Source organism: Pieris napi, chromosome 10, assembly GCF_905475465.1.
Source record: "Pieris napi chromosome 10, ilPieNapi1.2, whole genome shotgun sequence".
In the NCBI taxonomy this organism is placed as follows: domain Eukaryota; kingdom Metazoa; phylum Arthropoda; class Insecta; order Lepidoptera; family Pieridae; genus Pieris; species Pieris napi.
The window spans coordinates 800,981-827,348 of record NC_062243.1 but is presented as its reverse complement, the minus strand read 5'-3'; the positions used below and the strand labels follow the sequence as shown (position 1 = coordinate 827,348).

The 26,368-nt window shown below is 33.9% G+C and overlaps 1 protein-coding gene across 1 annotated transcript in view; it reads right to left on the bottom strand.

The window, feature by feature from the left end:
• The window catches only part of LOC125053244 (terminal nucleotidyltransferase 5C), a 161,454-nt gene that overhangs the window by 122,432 nt on the left and 12,654 nt on the right, over positions 1-26,368 (bottom strand). Inside the window, exon 2 of the mRNA XM_047654497.1 lies at positions 6,808-7,233. Coding sequence (XP_047510453.1) covers positions 6,808-7,161 — 354 coding nt within the window. The 5' untranslated portion in view covers positions 7,162-7,233. The remainder of the gene's footprint in view (positions 1-6,807; positions 7,234-26,368) is intronic.

Here is a 26,368-nt window from a genome sequence, read left to right as displayed (position 1 = left end):
GAATTGCGCAAAGCAATATGTCAGTTAAGACCGCTTCAGATGTTAACGTTGCCGTAATTAAGTAGAAGTATTAGCGTTTACTGTTGACCTTGTTGAGATTCGTTTTCTTTGACCGAGTGCCGCTTTACTTAGAGCTGATAATTTCTCTACGTGTTTGGAACAGGTAAAAATAGAAACTACAAGAAAACCAAGCTACAAGCGTCAACCTGCGTATGCGCCGCACGATTGTATAAATCATTTTACTAGAATAAAACTGATTAGCAAGTAATGATTTACGTCTGTAGTCGAATTGGATTAATATTTCTGTTAAGGCAACAATAATAATATTTGTTCGAGGTTTCATAAAAGTCAAATCCTCGCCATCTAAAACGAGCCCAAGCGAGAAAGCAAGGGTCCATGCGTTCAAAAGAAGGGATGGTGATCCAAGTGCTGGAGCCGATCTCCCCTAGCTATTACTAAAAGCGAATGGCCCGGTCATGCCTTAGGGTTTTAGTGGGTATGCACAATAGCGAGTGCCAGATAACCCTCCAGCACTAACCAGTTGCATCGCATGCGCAATTCATTTCCCCAAGTAAAAATAAAAAGGTTTCATTAAAGTCAATTCCAAGGGTTCTTCAAATTACCTGACATAGCAAAGCTATTTGCTTATTACTTTCAAGTTTCATCAATAAATATATTTTAATCGCATGCTGAGACTGACGACGTTTGGAGATCTGTTTATGAATTTTCTAAATCTTGGGAAAACCCCTTGGCATAGAAATATAATCACATATCCTGAACATAAAAATCACAGTAAGTAATAAGTATTATATAGCGCTTATATAATACAAGACATCTTGATTAACTCTGCTAACGGAGTTTATGTAACGAAAATTAGAAGATCATCTTCAGTGATTGCATTGAAACGTCAATATAACGTAATATTACATTACCGCCTTACCAAGAAATGTTTGTATGAAAATGTATTCGCAAATAACGAGTCTTGTAGCAAAAATGACGTGTGAAATACAATATTCGCTTCAATAGACAGAAAGGAGCAGCAACTCTATGTGGAACCATCTAAATCTTTTCAAACCAATTTGATATATTTATTCATCAAAGAACATGGCGCTCTTCGAAGGTGGCGTTCTCTTCTCTCGTAGGCCAGATTCACTTTGGGTCGTTACTCCAGCGAAGTAATTTCAATTCCTAGGAACCTTTTGAGAGATTCCGTGGGAGTATCACTTAACATCAGATGAACCGCCTGCCCGATTGCTTATTTTGCTTCTATTTATATATATGTCGGCAAAATATACAACTTCGTTTCAAATATTGACGAATGTCTGGCATCTTCTTGCCTGTATTTAAATTAGCAAGGATAGCTGTTATCTAATATGTCAAATTCTCGTGTACGATCCCATACTCCTCCGAAACGGCCTGACCGATTCTTATGAATTTTTTTATGCAAATAGTAATCTGGGAATCGGCTTGTATCTATCTTTCAAATCCCTAAGTAATAAGGGGTGGCCACCCCAAAAAAAATTGTTTTTATTTTTTATGATAAAGCATACAAAAATACATTATTGAACTAAAAAAATCAGCTAGTATTATATAGGTATTATTTGCAGTCGTTAATTTCTCTAAGAACCCACCGTATGCAACAAGATACTCACAATTATTCCATGTACCTCGTACGAACAGGAATTACCTGCATAATTCGCATATGTTTCGACTTTTATCAAAGTATGACACTAATTATGAAGATTTTGATATTTCCCACCTCACCAAAGAGCGTGTGAGGAAATATTTGAAGAAGCGGGTGGACTTCAACTTTGTTTGTAACAATTGAGGTTTTTTTGATTATTAAGTATTAATTGACGTTTATTTAATGTTAAATTTCAGTTTACTTTTTGTATATTAATGTACTTACTTTCCTATAGTTTCTGTTTCATATATATTGTTTATCTATGTAATCTGTTTTGGCTTTGAATATTGTTAAAAACACTTGAACAATATTCAAAGCCAAAACAGTTTTATATATGTATGTATGTAATTAGATTCAGAATCTGTATTGACATGAGAATTGAATAATTATTGAATTGAAAAGCATATAAGTTCGTTATAATAATAGTAGATATCATTAAATATTATCGAATTGTAAATCGCCAGCGTCGAAGAGCCTACTTCTTTGGGCTTTTCGTACAGTATTACTACAACTTCGACCCGTTAGCAATGCAAAACCGATTGGAGATGTAAACGACAAATCAAAAAGTTAAATGTTTCGAGCGTAACATGAGATTTGTTACATTTGCATATTGGGTAACGAATTACCAAGATTCGTTACGTAACGACACATTGTGAGTTATTCCTTGCAATTTAAGATTAACGATACACATAAAGAACAGATTTTATTTGAGGAAACTGTACTTTTGTTACACATTTAAGCATTGGATGGTAAACGCATTAACTTTACATAACATTAAACATAATGATTTGTTGTTGTTTGTTGAACACATGTTGTTTTTTATATATTCTATAATCTGAAATACACTTACTATTGAATTAGCAATTTAGGAGGTTCTTGATATAAACTTTGTCATAAAGTCTTCATAACCCTTTTTATGGTTGATAGAATAAGTAATGTAGAACCATATAAATGTTTTAGTTTAGTTAGTAACTCAACTACTACACTACACTAGACACAGACACAGATTTTAAAGGCCGGCAACGCACTCGCGAGCCCTCTGCTATTAAAGGGCGGCGGTATCACTTAACATCAGGTGAACCTGAAAAGTAAAAATGGGAACTGTCTGTTCATTGAATCACAACCAAACGAAACCCACCAGGATTCATCTTCCGTCTAGCAATCTCATAGGAGTAAGAAGCAGTTAACGTGGCTAATTTGATCTTTCGTTCTCTTCCCTTCTCAGACAATATATCTTAATAAAGTTTGTAACGTAGTTACTGTTATAAAGTTTGTTAAAACTAAATGATCTCCGGAGTATTTAATTAAAAATTCCGATAAGAAACTTTGTATTTAATTATGAGCGCTTTAATATAGCTGTAATTAACTCGTTTTCCTCTTTTACAATGTACAAATATTATATACATTTGTATATATTTTTACAACTATATTAGCAACATGAATAATACGTAAAATCCAGCAGCGCCCGGACATTTTTGGACTAAACAATTCGTTCGGATATTATTTATGATGTTGTGAAAAATGCAGTGTTTGCCTAGTGGTATCAGCGTGGGACTGCTCATATCTGAGATCCTAGTCTGATAGGCTCTAGTCTAACACGCATTGACACGCGACATTACAATGTGAGAGCTGTGTATGACGTATACGTCAGGAGATCTGTTTGTTCAAACACAATCATGTACGGTTACGTTTACGTTTTTACGACTCCGATCAGTGTTTTCTCCTCCTAGTCTTTTCCTCTTTACTATGCGCAAACTGTTGCTATTCCATCTCAACATCACAATAATAATTTATAGGCATATAAGCATTCATGCAGAAACAACCAATAAGTCCAAAGATCACCACAAGATTGTCAACTATCATTTAGAAACGGGTGGTTAGCTACTTATTGCCAGGAGAGAACCAAATAGTCTCGACAAGCTGGTAATGGTATGGAGAAGTGATGGCAGGAGAAGTCGGGGTCGATCGTCTACCCGTTGGTCTGACCAGGTAAAGACAATTATGGGTCTCAACATCCCTTGATGCACTGAGACAAGCTAAGGATAGATTGTTGTGTACGCAGCAAGTCGATGTATCAGTTTTCAAGAAAAGCACAACCTTCAGTAATACTACGAATAAAAATAAATAATACTAGAAGAAAAAATTACTAGAAGACTACAAAGAAAAGGAGAAAACTTCATATTTTTACTAACTTTTAATAGTTTCGCAACTTTATAAATTTAAATCACTTTATCGTTGAAAATCTATGAAAATTATTAACTGAACGAACTGGAACTTAAAATTCATAGAATGTTTCACATGAATCACCAGAACGCGACACAGGCTATTCCCACGATATTCTTATGTTAGTTTTGCTTTCAACACTATTATAGTAGTATACAAAATTTAAAGAATGCTATAATTCCTATAAGACATTCTTAAAACATAGTTTACATGTATTATTATGAGTCACAATCACAATACATTGAATTTTAACATCATTTTAAAGAATCCTGGAGATGCCGAAAAGTTCTTACGTTATCCATCATTACTTTTTATCACTTTTGCTTGTCGATTTTATGCCACAGATGTTAAACCGTTAAAGTGACTTAAATGTACGACAATATTAAACGAAGACAATACTTGCGGAAACATAAGGTTTACCACAGCGCTTTTGCAACTTGCTTGGTACTATGAGAGGTCAACAGGTCATTCACCTAACAACGGCCATGAACTCAACACCAACCAATGCAATATTAAATGAACTTGGTTAATTCATTTAGACTAACATCACAACGTAAAATGTGAATTCTTTGTCTGCAGCTACCACAGTCCTGGAACTTATTCAGACATATTAGGCCTGTACGAAGTGTGGGTATATCTAAGATGAACACGAGGAATATATTTTCTGCTACAACTAGAGACACCCGGCATTGATTTTTAATCAAGAAGAAATTTTAAGATAACATGAAGTTTACATCTGTTGTGTGTTCTCTCTCTATCTGTTAAACAAGTGTATATGTGTGTCGAAAAACAAAGATTGATGGCATGGACGAGGCCTATCAAAGATGGGGTTTCAAGCCTACGCGAAAGACACAACCAAAACTCAAACTTTATTTAACATTCTTAATTCAATTTCGTATATTTTTTGTGTTGTAAATATTTTATTTTTAAGGTTAAATATATAAAAACAACAACGCTACAACCTTTTTGTGATCTCATGCCTCAGATTTCTATATCTGTTTCATGATGATTTGTCTAATAGGCAAGTAGGTGATCAGCCTCCAGTGCTGAACATACGCCGTCGACTTTTTGGGTCTAAGGCAAGCCGGTTTCTTCATGATGTTTTCCTTCACCGTACGACCGAATGATAAATGCGCACATAGACAGAAAGACCATTGGTGCACAGCCGGGAATCGAGTCTACGACATCAAGGTTGAAAGTCGTCCGCTAAAGCCCAACACTGCTGCTGGAATAAATAATAGTATAACTTCTCATACCGCAAAGGAACTTACAGTTAAGACCTACTTATAAGCCTATTGTTTAACTTGAACTTCTCGAGTGTTTTGGTGAATTCACTAAGACTAAAGCTTAAATTTACGTAATGCTTGGAAGAGCTTTCAAAGCGCGTATAGTTACTTTATTAAGTAACTATAAGTGGGAACGTTAAGTGGGATTTCTTAATTATATTCTGATCAAATTGTAGTATGATTACTTTAAGTAACATATTATATAAGAGGTGTAGATTATGTGGTTTTATTTAAAGTGAAATTGATATTTTCCGCTTTCAAGGGGGTATGGTATTTTACAGTACGCGATATTTTGACTATCAAAACCAAGGGTTGGCATTCATGATCTAGAGTTAAAGACGGGGCAAACGGGCAGGAGGCTCACGATGACAGATGGAATGCTATAAGTTGAATTGGTTCGGAAATACTTCAGTGGGCAGCTCGTTCCACATAGTGGTGGAGTGCGGCAAAATCTGCCTTAAAAACGCTTAGTTGTGGAACGACGGCCTCAATTCAGATGCATGTATTAATCCGAACACCTCCTCTGAACGCTCTCCATAGTAAATGGGTTAGACGTTGCAGAGATGCGGTAGAAGATGGAAAGAGTTCTAAGCAAGTGTAAATTACTACATTGTAAGAAATATCCCGATCGATACATAAATACGTAGAGCATACATGCTTTTACCATTAAGATTATGATAACAATGTTCACGTGCAATGATTGTTCAAATTATTATTAATTACTAGATTAATTGAATGTCCGGTCACTTAATTGTTGGTTTGATTCCAGGCAGAAACCTATTATGGGTTAAATAATTGATACAATTAAGTTTTTTCACATAATCTGTTCAAAGCAATGACATTTACTGAATTTATGACTGGATTGTTCGTAAAAAACTTAATGTGTATTTAGACAGAGTATTCAAATAAGTTAAAATAAATAAGAATTAACATGTTAACTATTAACTAAAGTAACGATTATTACCCATTGTTATAAATTGTTATAATAATTTATGTTCAATTTACAACTTTATTTTTTATACTTTGAAGCTTGAGCGATATAATTCCTGTAGTAGTCTGTTCCATATTCGCGGAAGACTTCACGCACGTACTTATTCCTACTCCATTAGCTTGACAGCCACATTAAATGGCTATATGCTGTGAGATGCAGATAAAAAATATAATTGTATATGTATAATATGTACCACAGCTACTAGAAACGCGGTCTCAATACTAGCCATTTAGAATAAACAATAACATTCGGAGGCGTAATTATTTTAACAAGCCTACCGCAAAACGTACACAAACCATCCATCAGATATTAAAATCTTAAAGAGTTTTCAAGGTTTAAGGTTGGTGGACTCAGTGTCCGCACTTAGACTCTCACTAGGTCCGTTGTGCGTAAACTCCTGGCTAACTAAGCCAGCCTAGCTCCTTCCAGAAGTACAGAGGTTTCCTGGGCACTTCGCAGGCTTCACAGAGCGACCTTACTACTCCGAGAATTTCTGTACGTTGGTTAGCCACAGCCACGCATTCCAGGACTACGTGGGCGACTGATTCCTCTGCGCTGAAACAGCCTCTGCAGTCTGCACATTGGGCTGTCTGTCGCGCCTATTATTATTATTAAAACCTTACCTGAACAACAGCGTCCAATGCCATCCTCTCGATGTCCACGTGGTAGTAGTTGAGTTGGGGAGCATACCGACGCCTGGGCCGGATATCGTCATAATACGCGATCACATCATTGATCGACACAACAGGGCAATCGTCCACCGTGCTGCACCCGCTACTAACACCGTCCACCCCACTATCAGAGTCACCTTCCCCCCCGAATCCCTCCTTAGAATCCCGGCGGTCACCGTAACTTTTTTCCGATTCCTGGTACCCGGATTCGGTCATGTCGTCCGGCGTAACTATTTCCGGTATCTTCGTCGTATCGTACTCGTAACCGACTTCATCGTCGACATTTATTTCATCGTAGTCGCCCATTTTGATATATTCAAATACTGTTCTGATCGAATATCCACTACATGGTATGCCACACCAGTCACTCCTGTCGCCCTGAAATAGAAATTAATGTTTAAAGAACTTTATTTCTCATTATAAAAATAATTATTTTTTTACATAAAAATTTATGTAAATAAAAAACACACAGAAATTTAATATTAAGTATATACGAACTTACGATAAATAAACGTTTCTTTTTATATAAACCAAAAACCCAACAGAAGTTTGTGAAATAAAAAATAAGGATAAAGAGACGGCATCACGCCAACGCAAATATTTGTCCGTCTATACAGCCGTAAATACTATCCCAAATTCTTTTTATATCTACCATTTATTAACCTTTAAGATGTTTTATTAAAATATAAAAGTTATCTCAAATTAAATCGTAAATAAGACTTCTAACAGCAACATTATGTATTTCGTTTGATTCGAGAATATAACTTTGATTCAAGAAACGAATATTTATAGATTGAGACTTGCAAAATGCAAGTATACTCGTCAAAACTCAAAGTCAAAAATCATTTAATCATATAGGTAACACAATGTATACTTATGAACGTCAAAAAATTAATGTATATGAAATGCTTCTAACTTTATATTTAGTACCAGTTCTCAAATCAAGGGCGTAGAACGGAAGAGAAGAACAGGCAATAAACTCTCCGCCACTCTTTTTAATCGCCATGTGTTTTTTACACAACGTTTGTAAGGAACTGCAACCACTACAACAAGTTTCACATGACATCTTAAGTAATTATTAATAATAAGATAAATTAAAAACTAAGACTTGTCCTCTATCAGCAGGAGGCATGGTGAAATATCAAATAGCCGTCCTTGCGTCTTTATCCTTCCGTGTAGTATAATTGTTTAGCTTATCCATAACACAAACGCCACTTAGAATTTAAAAAAAAACACCTAATCATTCCCTTTCGTCATCCTTGTCATTACGTCGACACGTCGTCACACTATATGCTACATGTTATTATGTTAAACACTTATGACCGAGCATAATTTTGCGTTAAAAATAACGTCACCATACAGCTCAAACTTGATCGTATTTATATATTTCTAAACGGTCCGGGTATGTAAATAATTTTAGTAGTTTCAAAGTACATAATTGAGCAGCACATTCGACTTGATTACCCATTAGAGTATTGATGCGAGAAGGGTCAAAGCGAACCCATACTTATTCGCGCAATACTCGACGCGTAATACATGATCTGCAGTGTTACTGTGTAACTCCCATTAAACTTAGCGATTGCAATTTCAATGTGCAAACATAATTGTAAAGAAAAACGTATCGCTATCTTAGTATCAGAGAACGAACGGGAGAATTATTGATTTTAGGATTTAAAATCCACGAGGCACGCTCTTTTTTTGAAGGACCTTAAGTAGAATTAGTTCGAAAATACTTCAGTGGCAGCCGGTTCCACATAGTGGTGGTACACGGCAAAAATTTCCATAAGAAACGCTCAGTTGAGGAACGACGGACGTCGAGGCGATACGGATGTTATTTTGTATTCTGCCTTGACGTCCGATTATAAAACTCAGCTGCAGGCATATTATTTTACCATAAAATGTTTTAAATAATTTCGTCGTTTAACGCAAATAAGCCTTTAAAATAACACAAATTAATGGTATTTCAAAATTAAATGTGATTAGAGACAAGATTCTCCAACTATTCGTGTGGGTCAGGGTTTCAGTTAAGTTCCAACTTCAAATATTTGAGGAGACTAAGTTAGAATTAATGTCAAATGAAAGTTACTTAAAGCACAAACTTAATAATTAGACTTATAGTACATAAGGCTACTGAAAGTTTATATTGTCTATGACATAAATAAATAAAACGGTTAACTCTCGACACAAAACTTATGATAGCCTAATTTTATTATTATAACCCACTTTCACAAATTGTAAATGCGTAGGATTGTGTGAAGGTTATGGACAAATAAGTACTACAATACACCCGTAATCTAAACAAAACATTTGAAATACACTCGCTCACGGCCCTGCGAATCTCTTGGTCGCGATCGAGAAATTTCCAGCGCGAAATTTGAATCATAATTTGAAATAACCTTATTATACGTAAACACAATTTGATAAAAAAGAGAGGAATTCTTTACTAATTAATATAATAAAAAATTAAATAACTAACAACAAGCTTTCCAAGCTTAGTGGTCAAATGTTTGAAAATAAAGTAAATACGCGTTATGGGTGTAAGATTATTATTAGCTAAAAACCTTCTTAATCACGTCAACTTTCTACGAAGAATCCTCATCACAATCTGTCCATTAGTTTAGAAGCTACGATGCCAGACACACGTGTTAAATTTATAACACCTCTCTTTATTGTGTGTGGAAATAAATTTTAAGTGACGATGTTTTATAATTTTGTGTTACAGTTCTCGGGGTTTTCATACCATATTTTGTAGTAGTAGTAAGTAAAAGTACAAGTATGATTTTGTAAATATTTAATTTAAACGTTGAGTATGTTTAACCCTATTCCGGTTTAACAAATTATATGGAATTCTATATAAAACCTGTCTATGTTGACAACAAATTATTGCTCAGCGCGAAAGTACTGGAATATTAGGAAACCTTAATTATTCACAACAAATACTGTGATTTATGCATTGGCTATATTTGTATTTATTGCTTTGCAACGTTAATTAACGTCCGCTGTATCAAATACCACACGTAATTTCTACGAGTCGTATTTTTCCATAAAGGCCGTCGAATAAGCTTTGCAATTTCCAAGTGTAATTTTAGAACGAAGACACAAGAATAACACAAATTCTATTCGTGGCAAAAATGATATAGATTTAATTTTTTCATCATTTGCGATTTATGTTACCTATGCGATTACGGAGGCAAGAAGAAGAATTTGAAGAGCGTCCTACAATATCGAAGTGAGATTCGAGAAACAGTAAAAAAACTACCTCTGTTAACAGATGTCATGAGAACAGAATTACTTTTTTAAACGACTTTTTTATAGACCAAAGGGTAAACGGTGAGGAGACTGATTAGATATTAAGCAATATGGACCATGGCCCATGGACACTCTCAATGCCAGAGGGCTCGCGAGTGCGCTGCCGGCCTTATACGCTATTTTCTTGCCCTAAGTCTACTGCATACAAACCTGACAAAGGAGGTTCGCAATTCGACACATACGTTCACTTTAGTGAAAATATAAAATTGTTTTATCGGCACTTCCTCACGGAAAAGCCATTTCACTAATTTCGATGATAGAAAATATTAGATTTAACAAAATACAAGTCGACCGAGAAAATAGCTCCCACTGAATTATGGATTTCATAATATATTTTCAGTACACATTTTATTCAAAGGTCGTCGAAGCGTGAAAACGAAACTTGTACAGTTTTGACGTGCTTATGAAAATTTATCTTCATATTATGGAGAAGAACGTGGATAACTAAAACAATTTTCCTAGTAATGGAAAATGTTTTTCCTGCGTACGTGGTATGAATGTGAAATGAAAAACGGACCGTAATGCGTTTAGTTTGATTATAATTGGTAAACAGCATCTCTAGTAACACAGAAACGCGACCTATCAATGCTTCTTTTCTGTTACAGCCTTTCTCAGGGTTCCCATGTCATCTTTTGTAGTAGTACGTCGATACTAAGACGCTTACAGGTAAAAAATCCTTTGACACTTTGTTATCAACGCACCCTGAGTTTTTTAGGACATGTAACATGCAGAGATCCAGAAAGTCTAGAAAAACTGGACCGATCAAGTAAAGGCCCTTACGGGTCGTACCATCACCCAGGCGCAGAGGGGAAGACATGGGAGAGTGGAGGAAGTTGACTCCAAAGTCCTGAATACGACTGAAAAAGAAGTAGTAGTACGTAGCAGTACAAGTAATTTGGTCTATAAAAAACACAAAATCGTAAAAAAATATTTTTATTTAATATTAGTTAGGACAAAATTGAGTTTGAACGGAGCAATTGTGAATGTAAATAAAGCTATAATTTCATTTGCACGTGTTGCGAAATTATTTTTAAATATTGAAATCAGGTTATGAATTGAAAAATGCACGGCCTAAATACATACACTAATGTTTATTTTTTTTAACTAGAAAAATGGTTTTAAATTCTAAAGTACAACAGTAGATTGATTGCCAAGGATGAAAAGCCGTTAAGAGTTTTACCACCAGATAATGTTTTTTAGGCTATTGCATAGATTTTATCGCGGACATTGAGCGCGGCGACCGAATCAAGAAATTCCGTAACGAAAATAAAAACCTAACACACGGTGACGTAATATAGGCGTGTTAGTCTGAGTCTGGTTGAGTGGTAGATTGAATTAATATCAAAGAAAACTTGAATTAATATAAAAGAAAAAAAATACTGCATAAATAATAAATAAATAAATAATTAAAATTGCATAAGTTGTTAAAAATGCTATGCAATAGCCTTACCGCGACAGTCCCCGAGTGCCACACGTTTTTTTTAAATACAAAATAGAGTGAGGGATTCAAACTACAGGGTATCAAATAGTGTCGCCGACGTTTTTCTTTACCTTTATGGGAAAATAGATATCACATTATAAACACCTCATTTTTAGTAGCACCGTAAATCGAAATGCGAACAATAACAAATGAAATCCGTTTCGCACTTATAATTTTACAGAAACTTCTTTTTAAATTTCGTCACGCGCGGATTTGATAGCCATTAGGGGGTGTTATACAGTGTTAGTGATCTTTGGTGATTTGAACATTTACTATACAATATCCCCATTCCAAATTGAAATCCCAACGTATTAAAACAAATGTGATAATAATATATTTCCATTGTCTTATGTAGATGTCTTTATCATAATAGCTTCAACGTGTATTAACTCGAATTTGTTTTTTTTTATCTAGTACCAATATATAATTACGCCTAATTTATGTTTAATCAGTGATCAAACAATTAAAAGAAGTTAATTACATTAAAAAATCTCCGAATATGTTTTTGAATTCCTTCAAGAAAAGAGCGTACCAAATCTTAAAAGACCGGCTTTTTTCCGTACTATGTCGAGTTAAGGATACAAATCTGGAATCACTTGTTGCTTTATTCTTTTGCCCTTGACATATAAAGTAGGTCATTGGAAAACCTGTTGCAGTAGGTGCGAGAGGGAGGGGTGATATGTTTGCACCAATCAGAAAAGAGATAGAATATTCTGGAAACTCCATTGTAAAGTTTTATCGAGGGGTAGTAAACATAAACTTGGCGTGTTAGGGTTAATTGATGGAAGCTGTTAAATTTAAAGAGTTTAATGTTATTTAATACTAGATAATCTTTGTGAATTAAGAAGTCATGTGTGTGTTGGTCTCTGGTGTGACGGAACCGGCATATCTTAGGCCCATAAATTGACGAATTGCGTCGGGCACAAACTAAAGAAATAAATATAAAAACTAATCAGATGTAATCTGTGAACAAAGCTCAAAGGTACTGGAATATTATTTCCTAAATTGAAGTGGCCACAAAAACACCAAATATTTTTATATTAGACAAATTATGACAAGAATTCATGCCATAGATTTCTATGAAGACAATTGAATCGTATTTACGAACTAAATTCTATAAGAAACGAACAATTGTACAGCGGATTTGGCATTTCGCCATGAGTGCAATGTGACGAAGTGAACTGAATAGGTAAATAATCAATGTGCCACTTGAATCAATATTTCGCACGAATACAATAAAAGTATATATGTTTAACTGTGTATACTAATTGTACCAATTTGTAGTGCAATGCGGAAGACAATTAAGAATTCTTTACAAAAATAATCCAGCTCAAATCCACGAGACCTTCAAAAAAGACAGTCCAGTACTGCATCCATGGGCGGCTGATACTTAATTCTTCGTTTGCCTCTTGCCTCATATAAAAGTACAAAGAGAGATACAGATTCCGGCAAACATCTTGAACAAATGTCCTAGCCTGCGCAGAAGCGATCACATTTGGCGGCGGTCGGTGTTGCGCGGCGGCTGGAGAGTGACGTGTCGCGTGATTGGTAAATCAGTTGACCTTTGTGTGCCGCGCTGCGATACTATGCGCAAACTTTCCCCCACTCTTGTTTAATGTTCAAGAAGTTTGCCGGTATCTGTACAAAATTTCATACTCGTAAACCCCGATGGGATCACGATCGGCGCACAGCTTGACGTGCTTACCTGAGGAAGGACAGTTTCTGTCTACCTAATTGCCATATAAATTTCTGTATCAATACTCCTGAAATGTGGTCCCACATAAAATCTAGGTACGTACATGTGGCCAGCAAATTCCCCGACGCGCATAACATACTGCGTACTTATTTACTCTAGTAAGGCTTCCATTACACCACTAATGCGAGTTGATAATAACGGATCAATTAAACTGTACCATTATACTTGTTCTAGATGCCTTCATAAATATTTTATGGGTATTTTTATGTCGCCAGGGTTATAGAAACTTCGTAACGTAGCTTTAAGGTAATGAAAGTAATTTATTTTTGTAGAAACAAATAAGGTTAGTCGACCAGTAAAGTATTATTATAATTCTATTTATATTTGTTATTATTTAATATCCGTTATTCGGATTAATACCTGCAGCTGAGCTTCATCGTCAGACGTCAAGGCAGTATATCAGTCAGATACTCAGATCAGATACTCGTGAACGGGTGCTGCTTGTGGTGACTGGTCGTACTTGAATTCGTGTATGCGGTGATGTTAATTATTTCGACTATGTGTTTGCGTGTTGTTCCCACGAGAATGTAAGTGCGTGCTCCTATTTCACCATGCCTCCTGCTGATAGGGGACAAGTCTTTGTTTTTATTTATGTTCTTATTATTAATTACTTAAAATGTCATGTGGAACATGGTGTAATGGTTGCAGCTCCTTACAACCGTTGTGTAAAAAAAAAAAAAAAAAAACATGGCGATTAAAAAGAGTGGCGGAGAGTTTATTGCCAGTTCTTCTCTTCCGTTCTACGCCCTTGATTTGAGAACTGGCAGTAAATGTAAAATTAGAAGCATTAATATTTATATCTTTAATGACGAATCACAAGTGTACATTGTGTTACCTACGTGAATAAATGATTTTTGAATTTGAATTTGAATTTATACGAAATTCCACCCGTATCACCTCGACGTCCGCCGTTCCACAACTGAGCGTTTTTAAGGCGCACCATCACTATGTGGTACCAATTGCCCACTGAACTTTTTCCGAACCAATTCGACTTAGGGTCCTTAAAGAAAAGAGCGTACAAATTCTTAAAAGGCCGGCAACGCACTCGCGAGCCCTCTGGCATTGAAAGTGTCCGCGGCAAAGTGGCAGCGGTATCACTTAACATCAGATGAGAATGATGAAGGGAATGACGTATTTATGGAATGAATATTAGTCATGGTTATCTATCGGTATTTCATTAATGAAAATATAATAATAATTAAACTTTGACATTAGAAAAGCTTTCGTTATAAATAGAAGTAACTCCTGAATGAATTCTTTTCTTCTAAACTCTGGTCCTACAGATCTTTTGATCACGGGAAATTCAGGTACAAATTTCTGTGACAAATAAATTAAACAGAAATTAAAATCAAAAGTCACGTCGCTGAAGCTCTCAAAGTAATTTCTATTTATAAGCCTAAAGTCACGTTTATAAAAGCACCTTGAACTTGTCATTTCGAAATGTTATTTTTATGATCCTTCGCTATACGTCCATGTCGAGATTATGATTTGTGAATGAGAAATAGATAAAAGGGTCGGATTTATTCTGTTTGCGCAAATAATGGGAAAATACATTTTAAAAGGGTTCGTAGTTCCTAAGCTCTCTTTTCAAGTTATTTTCATATAATATTTAATGAAAATAAGCTTTTATATAATTCAAGATTTAAGCTTATTATAAATTAAATGTTTAAAAAAACGTTATTTACTTTATATTTTAAGAATTAATATTTTTAAATTTAATAAAAAAACTATAATTAGCAAATAGAAAATTTTTAATTAATAAATGGAAAATTAAAACAATTTTAAAAAGTGTGGTACCTGTGACAGTGTATCTTTAATGCTGGAAGTATTTCCTCGCTGTATTGCGATCTTATTCGTTGAGCGAGGAAAGAACCAGCTCAAGTGACTATCTACCAGGCGCCAACTTAAATCTCCAAAGCGAAAAAATACTTATATTTGAGCCGCTTATTATTTCCCGCCTGCTCTAAACAGTTTTCCGGACAGGTTTAATTTTAAAATTTTAGTTTTCAAAAAAAATGCTATAATTAATATTCAATCATAAAAAATCGTTAGACAAGAAATAACGCGTTTTAAACTACAAGTTAAAATCTACGTCTAGAAACATCTAAAAATAATAAAGAAAGTAATAAATTTTTATTTTTCGATTGGTATATTTGCATACATATAGTATTAATTACCGAATAAAATACTAAAGTAATGAGTACGAAAACGGATGGTCTCTCCTATGACAAAGCTGTGTCGTAGATTCATTATTACGCCTTTTTCTCCCTTAGTACACATATTTCCTAGAACCTCCAAATACACATATCTAAAAAAAAACCTCAAATAGTACCAAAAACATATGTGTACAGCCCCTTCAGGTGTAACAAAAAGCTCGGTTAGTGCCCTACTCTGCTTATTTTTGGCACCAGTGAAATCGAATTACACAACTCGTGACCTTGAACTTGCCACTTGTTGCACCTGAGCGTTGGCAGCGAGCCAGATTAATTTTATTATCGAGATAAGTCCGACAATTTTCACCAATGTTTTCGTTTAGCCAAGTTTAACATGTTATTAATAATTGTTATTCTAAATAGGAACATTAAGTGACGCACTAAAAAGCGCGATACATTTGTTTCATAGATTCTTAAGGAATAATAACTGCTTTTAATTTTTTAGTTAAATTTTCGGGCTCTTCTTCAAAGTCTTGGGATATATCGCCTAATTTAAAAAAAACTCCTTAATGACTTTATTACCCTCCCCATCTCTACCGCTGTCCGGCGGTCCACGTGGAAGAAAATGACCAAAAATGGAAAAGAGAAAGAAGAAAAACAAAAACTCAAAAAAATCATAGACCACAACCCTCCAACAATGGAAGACACTAATATTAAAAAAAATGAAAACAAAAACCATAACCACGAGAAATCCAAAATTTACAAGTGGCAGGTGTGATGTGGAACAGAGTGGCACGAGAAAGACACGATTGGAAAAGGTTAGAAGAGGCCTTTGCCGACTGGCAAACAGATCTTCAGAAATCAAACAAGATCCAAATATTAAATATTAATTATAGAATATTCTAATACCTAGTTTTATATAATGAACTATGTTTATGTGTGTACCTAAGTCGATCTGAATAAAAGGATATATAATTATTAATGACTATATTACTGTTTACTCAACTAAACTTGATTCGCTTTTGTGTTACAAAAATTTGCATAAAACAATATTAAATCAAACATCTAAATATTAAAAAGCGGTAAAAATCGGGTGAGTAGTTTTAGAGTTTAGTGCATCCATACAGACTTCATTTGTATGTATGTATTAGTATATAGGGATGAAATCTTGGCTATTTAACGTTCGATATTATCTGTCTAAATTGTTCCACAAAGTATCATATCCAATATCTTTTATATTCAAGGTAATATTAGAAATAATAATCATTCGTTATCGATTCGATACGATTATTTTTTCCACAGCCTTTACTGATAACAGAGCAAAGAGAGATTTGATTAAATACTTTATGATTTATGTATATATGTATGTTGTATGTAGTTCTTGACGCAGCAACAAAACGTTCAACTTATAGGTTAAATCCGTATTTACCAATCTATTTGTGTCATGATATATTTATGTCCCCACCTTAGCCTTTCCAAGGTTCTTATGCCCCAAACACATAATTTTTAATATGAAAAATTTAATTGCATTAATAAACTTGAATGATAGGTTTTAGGAAGAAATTACTAGGAAACTCAAAACACAATAAGTACATTTTTAATATAATGAAAACCCGGAATTCAAATGCCAAATAAGTTTAATGAACTTTAAATAGCCCTTAAACACTGAGAGGGAAACACTGGGTTAAATAGTCATAATTGATCTTAAATTAAAGAAATTCTACTTTAGCTCAAAAAATAGGCATATTTTAAATCACAATCGCTGAAAAACTTTGATAAATTTAATTGACTTTTTGTAATACTTGCTTAACCCAAATCGAGTCTCAAATATTATTATTAGTAGCATTTGCTTTTAAGCGAGCTTCTAAAACACAAGGTAAATTCAAAAAGGCACATACAAATCTATAAGACAAGCTTATTATAGACCTTAGAGTTAAATATATAACCAAGTTAAGATGGTTTATATAAATAGAAGATTAATTCCGAAGACAGAGAAGCCCGAAAGCTTCTGATGTTAATATTAGATCAAAACATTTTCAGTCACATCGGCTTATTCTTGTCTAGACTTATTTGGGCTTTCATATTTTAATCATTACTTTTAGATTCTATTTATTCCTATCTATTATATTTTATCTATCTCTATGTTATTTAACATATAGTAGATATACACATAGGGATAGTGTTCGATTGGGAAATGGTGACGAAGATGAGAGATAAGTGAAAAAATTTGCCTTCACTCCGTCCGAGGTCGTGTTGACGTTAAAAATAATTATATGGACTTAATGTAATAGTTATAAATGCTTTTTTTTATTATTTACATACACAATAACATAACCTATACGGGATTGTAGACAAATTTTGTGCGAATTTAAATCATAAAATTACGGTTTTAAACAAAAGATATTTTGGTTTTATGTGTATTGACTCAAATATAATTGTTACATGGGAAGCAAAAAATCTTGTCAAAATACACAAAACCCACATGACCTGCGAGCAGTAGCTAGTCTGAAATATAGTTAACTTTATGTACTATGTAAAATTGTATAACCGCTATAATCGTTGTAGCGCTTTCAAAGGCTATATTGAAAAATCTATTTAAAAAAAAGATCCTATGTAAGCCTACGAACTTAGCCCACCTAATATATAAGTAAAAGTTATTGTAATGCATAATGATTCGAATTAATAAATACCTACCCTGAGTACACACAAAAAAATTACGATGACAATTAGTTAATCGCAAACTGTTTAAAATGTTTACTCCTGTGTTACCTATGTTATCGTATAGAGTTAATTAAATGAATATATTAATATAATAAATGAATATGCTGTTTACTACATAATAACGCGATTCAAGCATCAATATAAACCTCAATATTCATAACTTAAACATCGAACCGCTATAAAACATTGTCACTTTGTAAATGAATAAAAGTAACTAAACACGAATGGAAATCGCCATGCTTTTGAACAGTGCTTCCCAACGTGAGGCTCACGAGCCCACAGAGGGGGGCAATTTGATTGTTAAAGGGCTATTCGAAAATTAAATACAATTATTTGGAATTTATTTCAGTTATATAATCATTATTCAACGAATAAGTAGAAATGCTGCCAGCGTTAAATGTACACAGGGACCAAACTTTTAAAATTTGTTTTTAATTTTCTATTTATGAATTTTTAATTATTTTTATTATTACTATGTAGGTTAAGAAAATTGTAAATACTGCATATTAGATCGTTATGATTACTAATAAACTGTATTTTCGTTATTAATTATGTTTTAAAAATTTACTTACTGTGTTTCGTTAACCTAATAACTTCTTCCTTAAAACTATCATTTTAGTTTCTTAACTGGACAATTATTTTTTTTTTAATTAAAAATTATGTATGTAACAGGATAAGAATTTTATAAAGTCTAAGGTGGGGCAGGGCACAAAGGAGGTTGTGAAACACTGCTTTAGACTCAAAAATCTATGGCATGTGTTAGCCACGGCAGGCTTACTAAGAAAAAAAGGATCACTAAACGGATATAAAAGTCAAAGGCCTACGTAAAAGGTTGTAGCGCCACATATAAATAAACCTCAACATAGAGAACAGATAAACTATTCCGGCGTATATTTAAAAGTATACTCGCACGTGTCCATTCGCCACAAGTCACGGTACGAGCCGTCAGTTTAATCAACTCGTTTTACAAACACAGCAATCTGAAGGTCGCGGGTTCAGATGCACTGATAACATTGTACGTTCGATATTTTATTAGCCTATAATGCTCATGGGCCGCCTATAAAACTCACGATGCACAGTATTTGGTTATAACACTATGCGGCGTGTAGAAGACGGTGGTATTTTGGAGATATTTTCGTAGCTTCATTGTAGACTTTGATTATCTGAATACTGAATACAAGGCGTACCATTTACCTCAATACTTTTATTACACAGCAGTTGCAAGTGTTTGCGTCGAGAGAGACGCACACTTACACAGTTACTTTTTATATAATTAATGCGTTAATTAGGATGTTAGCTAGGCTAGATATACTAAGCAGAGCAGTGTTGGCCTAGTGGCTTCAGTGTGCGACTCTCATTCCTGAAGTCGTAGGTTCGATCCCCGGCTGTGCACTAATGGACGTTCTATGTGCTTCATTTAAAATTCGCTTGAACGGTGAAGGAAAACATCGTGAGGAAACCGGCTTGCCTTAGACCCAAGAAGTTGACGACGTGTGTCAGGCACAGGAGGCTGACCGACTTGTCTATTAGATTGACAAATGATCATAAAACAGATACAGAAATCGGAAGTCCAGACATAAAAAGGTTGTAGCGCCACTGTTTTATTTTTAGATCTAAAAAGCTGTTTATGAAGAAATTAGCTTGTAAGATGATAAACGCATATTAGTTCAATGTACAGAAGGTGCGCACTAATTATATTAAATGCTACGCGAAATATCAACCAGTGATATTTAATGACCACGTCATTATTCGTTAAGTAATCATAAATTATTGGATTTTATGTCGAATTAAAAGACTCTTATAGATTGGGCACAAAATTACAATTTGAATTTATCATTATAATTTATAATTAGTAGGAATACAAATTTAAACATAATTTGTCTTGTATTTATTGCAAAATTTCGTTAAGATATAATATATAGAGGTTATCTTCATAGTGTTGATTAGTTTAGAAAACAGAAATAATTACCGTACGTACATTTGTTGGTGAATTGTGTCATACGAACATGAAAGAATACTTTGAAAATTACTGAATAATTTAAAGGATTGTCTTAATGAAAATGGCGATGTACAAATAATTCAGTTTCTCAAGGCTTATAATATTATGTATAAGTTGGTATAGATAAAGAAGCTCGGCCAGATATTTTTTTATAATTTTTCTTTGCATACCTTAGAGTGTTCCTATTATTATTATTATGTATAAAAACACACTAGCAGCTTAATAAGCTGATGCGCGTGTATTTTGAGATTTGGAGAAACTATCCAATCTATTTTTAAAGGAGTTCAGAGATGATGCACTGATTACACTTTCCGGAAGCCTATTCCAGTCGGCCAATACTCGGTTTGGGAGAAAGTTCTTTAGGGAATTTGTGTTATGTTGAGTGGTCTTAAGTTTTAAAGTCTTATGTAGGTACATATTTATGCCAAAAATATAACTATAAGCACTGTCATGTAATTCTTGTATGTGATAATCGTATTTATTATGAAATGATGTAGCCGTCAAAGACATTGATGTTATGAACAAATTTAAAATAAAAATAACTATACGGTTCCTGGGTCATCGGGGTGCTTTAAATAATACAGAGTCTATATCAACCATTCACGTACAACAATAGAATATATGCGAAGTAATTAAATGTTAATTGCTATGTAACGAATGAATGCAATGTGTCAGTTGAAGAGAGTGCCTGCGTCTGGCTATATATACTCTCGGTGCTTAACTCCGACGGAAGGAAATCGCCACGCTTTTAAAACTAAGAAAGTCTGAGTGAGCAAAATGTACAGCCTTGTCTCGTACTATAACCGTACGTAAAAACGTAACCATTACAAACACAGCTTGCTAATTACGCCTTCATATATTTTCTATGTAGTTAAATTCACAGGTATATTAGAATTAACATTGCTCAGACAATACTGTACATAAATACCGCAAATTAACCTTGACATTTTTCGATTCCGAGTATAGGCTATTATTTAATGTCTATAATGTAATCTGAGAAGTATATACTTGCGGAAATTATAAGAGAAGGGAAACCCACAAAGTCTAGACCTAAATTTGCTCCAGTGAGCCAAATGTGGGATTTACAATTCTATTGTGATTATAATTGTTCCCTGCCTAACTTTGTTAAGACTGATCTAGAATAACGCGGCAGTTGGATAAACTAATCTTCATAAACTAACAAATTTTTGTATGGTTTACTAATAGATAGTTCTTTAGGTATAAATAATAGTGAATATTGTCGCAAAAACTTGCCAAAAAACTAAAAAATACAGAGGCTGGTGGATACGAAAGTACGATATGTGATTAAATAATCATATTATATTTGCTTGCTTATGTGTAAGTGTAATTTGTGCTCTGCTTATATATATTAATTATTGTGACTCTGTTAACCTTTTGATTGTATTTTAAATTTTTGTTTATATATATTTTTATTTATTATTATTGTTATTTTTTCTTTAGACTTTATTTTATTTTAGTTATAGTAACGTGTTATTTTGAGTTTTTTTTTTGCATTTCTTGTACTCTAGGTGGTAGGTGTTTCTTTTTCATTGTTCCACATTAGGGTTGCCTGGAAGAAATCGCTTGTTAGCGATAAGGCCGCCCGTTGCCTTATTACTTTTGTAACCTGCTTTTTTTTATTTTTGTTATGTGTATGTTTTTGAATAAGGTAATAAAGTATAAATAAATAAATAAATAATTTCGTGGATTTTGGCCCCTTATTTATTGCGATGTATAGACTATAGAAACTACAATAGTATGTAGTAATTACCTTATATATACGACATATGTAGTGTCAAAGTCGAGTACAAATACCTGTAGACATTATTTATCTAGTAACCACACTATTGACACATATCTCAGAAACTTCTGAACCGAACCACCGACGAAACTTAGACATAAATTGAAATTTACCCTATTTAAATTAAAAAATAATCTTGACTTAGTATATAGATCACCTCACAATACACAAATATTATAAAATCGACAATATAAAAACTACTTTTACAACAAATTTATAACAACCCTTTGCAATCGATTATAAATCTCCATTAATAAGCCTCCTTACACTGGCACATTTGCATTGGCATTGTAAGCTATTAAAAGCTTTCGCTAGGCTATAATTTAAATAGAAATATAAAGCATTTTTAAAGTGAAACTTCTTAAGGCGCATGAGGGTAAAATTTTTACGGATGAAACACAATAATAATAATATTAGCTGCACATCTTGTGCATAATATTATTATATGCGTTTTTGTCGAAGAAAAGGGAGAGAGCGATTGAGACCAATTGAGAGAGTATGAGAAAGGGCGAACGTAGCATGAATCAAATAGCCATGGAGCGAGAGTAGAGGTCAAGCAAGTGAGAAAGATCGAGAGTGAGAGTGAGATAGAGCGAACGTCGCATCACGCACAGTGCCATCAGCCATGGAGCGAGAGGTGGGAGAGAGCTATTGTGATAAAGATTGAGAGAGAGAGTTAAAAACTTTTAAGTTTAACTTGGTTATTTTTAGACTGTATAAAAAAAATTAGTTATTATTTGTATAAATACGAACAAGACTAAAAATAGTTTGCCAATGAAGTTTCACTTCTGACATGTGTACTTTGTACGCACGCACTTTTTTATTAGACGTTCAGGTTGTAACCGCTTATATACTTAAGACACGTCCTTGTAAAATCGAAGTAAATTATAAATCCCTTAGTAACTAATACTGAACAAACACCTTTCCATACGACCTACATAGCACTAACAACATATCAATTACTTAGTATATATCACATACACAAGGAAAGCAAGTTCCTTACATAGTAATATGTGCCACATATACTTTATTTGTATGTTTTTAAAGACCAATTCGCGTTGAATTGATAAGAATTTAAAAGTTATTGGAAAGGTAACTTAATTTCATCATTTTAGAGTACAAATTAGCTTGTATTTGGTTTGTGCTTAGACTAGACAGAGCGGTCAACCTTGGAACACTCACTTTTGTTACTAAGGGTCCATACAGACGGATATTTTAGGTCCAATACCGTATAAATAAAAATTCTTAAGAAGTAGCGGAGATCTAATTGAATTATACGCCCGGAATTGCGATTTGGTAAGAAAAATATGTAATACGCAGTGTGAACAGATTTTTATTTACACGAATAAGCATTCGGAGTCGAGAATACGTTTAGTCATACTAAGCGCTTAATGTCGACGCTTAAATTCGAGACTTTGACTAAAATCTAATGATTCTTTTGACAAATCAGTCGAAATTAACGTTTTTATTAATTTGACACATGGGACTCATACTAGTGGTAACTTCGTATCAGAATTTGCCTACGTGTACGTTTTTAATGCTTTTAAATGGACCAGAGCTTCCAAAAAATACTATCGCTGGGGAAACATTTTGGCTGACACAGCCCATATTGTGAAATTTAAACAGTCGATTATTTAAAGAAACCACATTTTCCTCTTTATTTGTAAATATTTAACAATCCCAATTAAACAAATAAGAGTTGATGTATTCAAAGCTTCACCGAGAAGATCACGTGTAGGTCAAGATAATAATTATAAAATATTTAACTAAGACTACAGTCAAGCTGATTACGTATTCTGTTACGTATCAGCGAAGTCGTCGAAGAATATGCTAAAACCGTCAACAAATCCTCACAAATTGGATTTATTAACTGTAGAGAATTTTAAAGATGCGTCAGAGACGCTTACGCAGATTCACTGATGAATACTAATTTCTCGTTTATACTTAGCTATACCAACTTAATTTATTATTATAATTTTTTAAGTGGATTATTTATTTTGTTTCACTCCGCAAATGAATACGCTAATGGCATAGGAGGCATGAAGGCACGCTTTTAGTGAGAAGATTGCGTGACCGAAGCGTGAATTAAATTCTGTCAACAGCTTACTGTTTCTAAATAGTTTTAAAGACCGTAAATAAAAATAGAGAAACAAATAAACAAGATAATATTAGCGCCATCATTTTAATATACCTATATTTAATTCTATTCTGATCCATGTTTTTGAGGATTTTTTGAAAAATGGAGCAAAATATTGACAGAATGGTACCCTAGAGACGGAAAACGAAGAAGAGGCCGACAACGCAAAAGATGGGAGGACGAACTCAAATTAACAGCAGATTCCAGCTGGAAAAGAGTCGCAAAGGATACAGAACTGTGGAAACGGTTAGAGGAGGCCTTTGCCAAGAGGCACACCGTACTCCAAGATATACTGTAGTGAAAATATACTAAAAAGACACAGATCACAGAGCTTGAAATATATAGGCTATTATTATAAATTTCATTATAACTACATACTTGTTTGATTACCCTATAAAATAGTCTCAAAACCGAATTCGCAATCGAGAAATCACGACAACTAATAAACTTCAAACTAATAATTACCAAATGCATCAGTTTACCAACACCTTACTATTTCATAATACACCTAATACCGTTCACAATTGATCTATTGAACTTTGAAAGCACCAGCGAATGTGGTCGCTCGGCGCACGCGCATAAAAGCAGACATTGCGTCATTGGCCAGTGAAAGTAAGATAGACTTAGGGCATTCCGTACAGGCTTTTTGAAAGGACACAACCATTTAGGAAAGTTACAAGTCGGAAAGAATTCCCGTTTCGCATGATTGTCATTGGTCAAAAGAAAGGACGGACCGTATCGTGTGTCTGTGATTGGACTAGAGATGCTGTTGTAGTGTCTGTTCTCTGGTGGCGCCGTGGGGTTTTAGTGGGTATGCACAACAGCGAGTTCCACATAACCCTTCCCCACCAGGTCAACCGTGCCGCGGGAGGGTATGCGTAACGCATTTCCCCACGAAAGAAAAAGTGTCTGTTCTGTCATTATTATTCACTTCCCGTACTTTACCTCACCTATCCATATCGTATCCCTAACATTCGTACTACCTGATCTAACTGAAATTATTATGATTCAAGTATAGTAAGTAGTCTATATAATGTTTGAATTGATTCGTTTTGTTTCATTATTTTTATCTAAGTTACTGTATATTATATTAATTAGTTATGCACTTCTTGCGTTCACCTTATCTAATTTAATATTTTTTTTAATTGTACCATATTACTGCATCGTATTGTAAATACTCATAAATAAACAAAAAATATAATTTATTATTTATTAATTTATTTTGAATCGATACCACATTTAAGACAATTTCAAACCATCAAAGGAAATTATGGGATAACAAAATTAGTAATAATTATATACAATCACTGTGCACCAATCATCATATAACAATCAAAAAAGGTAAGAGTGTTTAAAGAGATAAAAAAATTGACTCAATTTACAAATTTATTAGTAATTTGAAAATGTTAAAACATTTAGAGAAAACTAAGTGTTAGATTAAAATATTTCGCATACATTATCATTTGCCAAGTCTCCACTAAAGCTCAGTCATGAATATCTAAACTATGTCTCTAGTGTGTTACAAGTGTTACCAATATCCTAAATACTTAAAGCAAACAGTCTAGATATGCCCGCCTACACAATCAGGCCGATTTGTTACACACATCCACCTTATCTATACGATTAATATTGGCGACAACCACCCACGCTCAGTTCGCAACTTGTCAATAATTTTGAAAATTGTTTATCTAGATTATATTAGAACTAAGGTTGAGAGAGATACATACAAAAGTATAATAACTGTATGTCATTTGGTTATGGTAAGCATTTGAGTTTTGACATTACATCTAGGGCTCCTAAGGGTCACTTCAACTAAGATATTTCTTCTAATGTAGCAACTAGGGGAATAACTACTATCGAAGGTACAGAAAAACATGGCGAGACAACTTTCTGTAACGTTATTTTCGTCTTTATATACTATGATTTTGAATAAATTGCTGGTGTATGAAAGAAACGTATCATTTATTTTCAAACAATGAATTCAAAATATCTGACACTATAGATATAGTGTCAGATATTTTGAATACTGAGCGTATCGTGATTATCGTGGACAATCTTAGCTCGCGAAAGGCAAAGGATAGAAGCTTTTGATTTGTCGTGCTAGAAGCGGATGTTAAGATTACCGTAAACGTACCAATACATGAATCCTTACCCAGC